This window comes from Nicotiana tomentosiformis, chromosome 9, assembly GCF_000390325.3.
Source record: "Nicotiana tomentosiformis chromosome 9, ASM39032v3, whole genome shotgun sequence".
NCBI classification, from domain to species: domain Eukaryota; kingdom Viridiplantae; phylum Streptophyta; class Magnoliopsida; order Solanales; family Solanaceae; genus Nicotiana; species Nicotiana tomentosiformis.
In genome coordinates, this window is record NC_090820.1 from 76,077,273 (window position 1) to 76,081,803 (window position 4,531).

Genomic DNA, 4,531 nt, shown 5'->3' on the forward strand with positions numbered 1-4,531 from the left:
GGGTTCTGATATTTGTTCCAGGAGTTCAAATGGGTCGTTGTTTTAGGACTTGAATGCAAAATTTTTGGTCACCCCAAGTTGATTTGATATGGTTTGGCATGAGTTTTGAAGTTAAAAGTTCATAGGTTCATTAGGATTGAATTCAGTGTAATTCATAGATTTGATGTTGTTTTGTGTGATTTGAGGCCTCAAGTATGTTCGTGTTATATTTTGGGATTGGTTGGTGTGATTGGACGGGGTCCTGAGGACCTCAGGTGTGTTTCGTATGGGTTTTAGATCAATTCCTCTTATTTTGGACTAATGATTCTGGTGTCTGATTTTGTTCATCGCGATCGCGACAAGGGTGTCGTGTTCGCAGAGAGTATTTAGTGGTAGGCATATTTTTCTTCTTCTTGTTTGGTAAGGGATGACCACGTCTATGGAGCTTGGGAAGGCAATGGCATTCATAATCCCGAGTTGGAGTCGCGTTTGCGTAAAAAGGAATGTCGGTTGGTCATCCGGCTTTTGGCCTCCACATTCGTGAGGGAGGCATCATGTTCACGTAGTCTTTGTTGTAGTTTGCCTCGTGTTTACGACCAGGTCATCGCGTTTGCGTAGGGTTTTAGAGGCAGTCATTATTTTGTTATTCGCGAACGCGAGGCTCGTGTCGCGTTTGGGCTGAGTATGCATGGGCAGATCATTTAAGTACTCTATTTCGAAGGTTTTGGTTATTATCACATTTTGAGTTATAGAGCTCCGATTTGAGCAATTGTTCAACGAGTTTTCACGATATGGATTGGGGTAAGTATTGTTTTACTCGAATTTGTTCATAATTCATGATTCCAACATTAATTTTAGTCTTTTATTGATCAATCTATGTGAAAAAAACTGGAGAATTTAGTAAAAACCTTTATAAAATATACATTAATGATTTGAACGTCAAGTTGACGTCGGAATTAGATGAAACACATATATTTGGACTCGTACACAAATGGGTGTTCGGAATTTCTGATTTTTGACGGATTCCAGGAGGCTAGCCCGGGTTGACTTTTTGAGTTAACTTTTAAATTTTGTTGAAGATCAAAGTTGTCACGACCCGAAATCCCACCCTCGAGATCGTGATGGCGCCTAACATTTCATTTGCTAGGCAAGCCAACGTTAGCTAAATTACTCAACCAGTTTTAATAATTTAAGATCGAAACATTAATAATAATAAACTGTAATCATTTGAAATGGACTAATATAATACTAAACGACGAAGTCTATTCACATCCAAGAATCTGAAGTCATGAATACATGAGCATCTAGCGTACTAGAAGATAAAGTCTGAACAAAAAATTTGAGCTTGTCGGCGCGCACTAACCCAAAAAAAGGTCTCCCCTATCCGGAGATGGAGACCCTGATTTGGACCCTCGTGATCGAGCTTATGATTGTAAATAACTAATACAACTGTTTGAAACTAAAAAAACAGTAAATGCATAATGGAAAGGGGACTGCAGAGCTATGGATGCAGTACAACTATACCTCAAGTATCCTAAAGCAACTGAATCTGAGATGTCTGGCTAAGCGCCACCGGGACTAACACCGGTATCTGCAAAAGAAGTGCATAAGTATAGGTATAACATGTGGCAATAAAGATATACAATTAAGGCAAGTAGAAACAAGTAGCAAATTTATAGAAATCGTGTGAGGAACGAATAAATTAAGGCAAGTAATAATTAAATAAAAAGTAACAAATATAACATAGAAGTCAAGTAAAAACATGTAACGGTTAAAGCGTGTAACAAGAGATATCATGGAATAAATGAAAACATGAAAATAAATATCCAAATCCCACATGCTAAATCCCATGATAGCATATATACACTCGTCACTTCACATATACATCGTTTCTCCACATAATTTTCATAACAAATAATTCAACAAGTCCTAATTCCGTCAAGTCAAAGTTAGAAGCAACACTTACTTCATTCCGCAAACAAAGCAGTCAATCAACTAAGGCCTTGCCCTTTGAACAACCTCCAAATCTAGCAAATTATCGATCAAACAATTCAAAATAAGCTTTACAACACTACCCATTAATGAGATAGGTTCAATTTTGATCATTTTTTAAATGGTCAACAAAAGTCAACCCCGTACTGCTTGGTCAAAACCCGAGATTCGGACCAAAACTCGATCGCCCATTCACCCCCGTGTCAGGTTAAGTGATTTATTTTGAAATCCGACCTCAATTTCAGGTCTAAATCTCAATTTTACAAAATCCCCAATTTCTACCCAAATCCCTTATTTCTATAATAGAAATCCTTAATTTGATGTTGAAATCTCATGAAAAGTAGTGGGGAATTGAAAGAGAGTGGATTAGAGTTGCTTACCAATGATTTTGGGAAGAAGAAATTCTTGAAAGATCTCCTTTAGAGTGTTTAAGGTTGAGCTATTGTATAAAATGAGCTAAGTCCCGTTTTTCCCCACCTTATCCCAATGGCAGATGTCGCAATTGCGAACACTTGTTCGGAAGTGCAAGCGTCACAAATGCGAGAAGCATATCGCAATTGCAAACTATGTCCCAACCTGCTATAGTTGCAATTGCGACAAAAACATCGTAAATGTGATCTCCCGTCCAACTGCAAATGCGATCAAAGGTTCGCATTTACGAACCTGTCTAAGACTAGGGCACAGTCGCAAATGCAACCAAGCCATCACAAATACGAATCATGGGATGTCCGCAATTGCGAACATTTCTTTGCTAATGCGTTAACTACCATGCCCAGTCCCCCATCGCAATTGTGAGCTCAACTTCGCAGAAGCTGAGTTTGTATTTGCGAATAGGTCTTCGCAATTGCGAGACCTGCAACTCAGCACCAGAACTGAAAAAGACTAGCACTCCTTACATTATCCAAATTCAACCGAAACGAGTCCGAAACTCACACGATCCCCTCGGGATCCAAACTAAACATGCACATAAGTGTAACAACATCATATGAACTAGCCCACGTAATAAAAACACCAAAATAACTTCTAAAACTACAAATTGAATATCAAAACGAATGAAATTTCAAAAGAAAACTCAGGAACATCTAAAATCAGAACTAAGCATCTGAATCCTATCAAACCAACTCCAATTTACAACAAATTTTGCAGAGAAGTTTCAAATAGCAAAACGGACCTATATATAGTATCAAAACAAAAATCCTACCCCGTTATCTATAAAGTCAATCTACGGTCATAAGTAGGAAATTAGCAAACATTCAAATTACTAGTTTTCGGCAAAACAAGTCAAATCAACATAAGGACCTCCAAATTCAATTTCGAGCATACGCCCAAGTCCAAAATCACAATACGGACCTACCAGAATCAGAAAAACACCTATCTGGGGTTGTTTACACAAGATGTTGATCGTAGTCAACTCTATCTCATTTTTAGTTAAAATGTTTTATTTTTTCCAAAATTTCACATAAAAGCTTTTTAAAAAGCAACACATACTATGCACGCAAACCAAGAAACATCAAACGAATCTAATAGAGGTCTCGAAACACAGAAATAAAGGCTAGTACTAAAATTGACATATCAGATCAACACATTCTCAACATCTAAAAAAAATATTCGCCCTCGAACGAACATAGAATAATACCTGAACTGGTGAAAAGGTATGGGTATCTACTCCGCATATCGAACTCGGTCTCCCATTTAGCTTTCTCGGTCGGCTAACCTCTCCATTGCACTTTCACATAATAAAAATTGTTTGACCTCAACTTCCTGACCTGCCTGTCCATAATGGACACCGGCTCCTTAACATAAGTGAAATCCTTTTCTAGGTGGACTGAGCTGAAATCTAATACATAGGATGAATCATTGTAGTATTTTTGGAGCACTGAAATGTGGAACACTGAGTGAACTACCAATAAGCTGTGTAGCAATGCAAGTTTGTAGGCCACATCACCAACTCTCTCAAGAATCTCATAAGGAACAATATACCTAGGGCTCAACTTGCCATTCTTCCTGAACCTCATTACACCTTGCATTGGTGAAATCCGTAGAAAAACCCTCTCTCCCACCATAAATTCTACATCACGAGCCCTCCAATTAGCGTAACTCTTCTGCCTAAACTGGGTTGTATGAAGCCGATCTTGAATCAACTTGACTTTTTCCAAGGCATCACGAACCAAATCAGTACTCAACATTCTACCCTCTCCCGGCTCAAACAAACCAACCGGAGAATGAAACCGCCTCTCATATAAGGCCTCATAAGGAGCCATCTGTATACTTGATTAGTTGCTATTGTTGTAGGCGAACTCAACAAGCGGTAGAAACTGATCCCATGAACCCCTGAAATCCATAACATATGCACGTAGCATATCCTCCAATATCTGAATGGTGTGCTTGGACTGCCCATTTATATGGGGGTGAAATATTGTACTCACCATAACCCGTGTGCCTAAACCATGCTACATAACTCTCTAGAAATGCGATGTGAACTATGTGCCTTAGTCGGATATAATAATCACTGGCATACCATGGAGACGAACAATCTCATGGATATAGATAGCTCTAGGCC

The 4,531-nt window shown here is 38.7% G+C and overlaps 1 protein-coding gene across 1 annotated transcript; it reads right to left on the reverse strand.

The window, feature by feature from the left end:
• Positions 1 to 1,513: 1,513 nt before the first annotated feature.
• On the reverse strand, positions 1,514 to 4,232 carry LOC138899019 (uncharacterized). The gene is made up of 2 exons (XM_070185131.1): positions 3,738 to 4,232; positions 1,514 to 1,570 (listed from the first exon to the last, which is right to left on the reverse strand). The coding sequence occupies exons 1-2, from the start codon at positions 4,230 to 4,232 to the stop codon at positions 1,514 to 1,516; spliced, it is 552 nt and encodes a 183-aa protein (XP_070041232.1).
• Between the last annotated feature and the right edge of the window lie 299 nt (positions 4,233 to 4,531).

Bases quoted from the DNA above. Each gene is read 5' to 3' on its own strand.
- LOC138899019 (XM_070185131.1), bottom strand. From the start codon at position 4,232: ATGGCTCCTTATGAGGCCTTATATGAGAGGCGGTTTCATTCTCCGGTT. The intron at 1,571-3,737 runs GTCAGGAAGTTG...CTTCTTTTGCAG, and splicing joins TGTCCATTATGGACAGGCAG to ATACCGGTGTTAGTCCCGGT.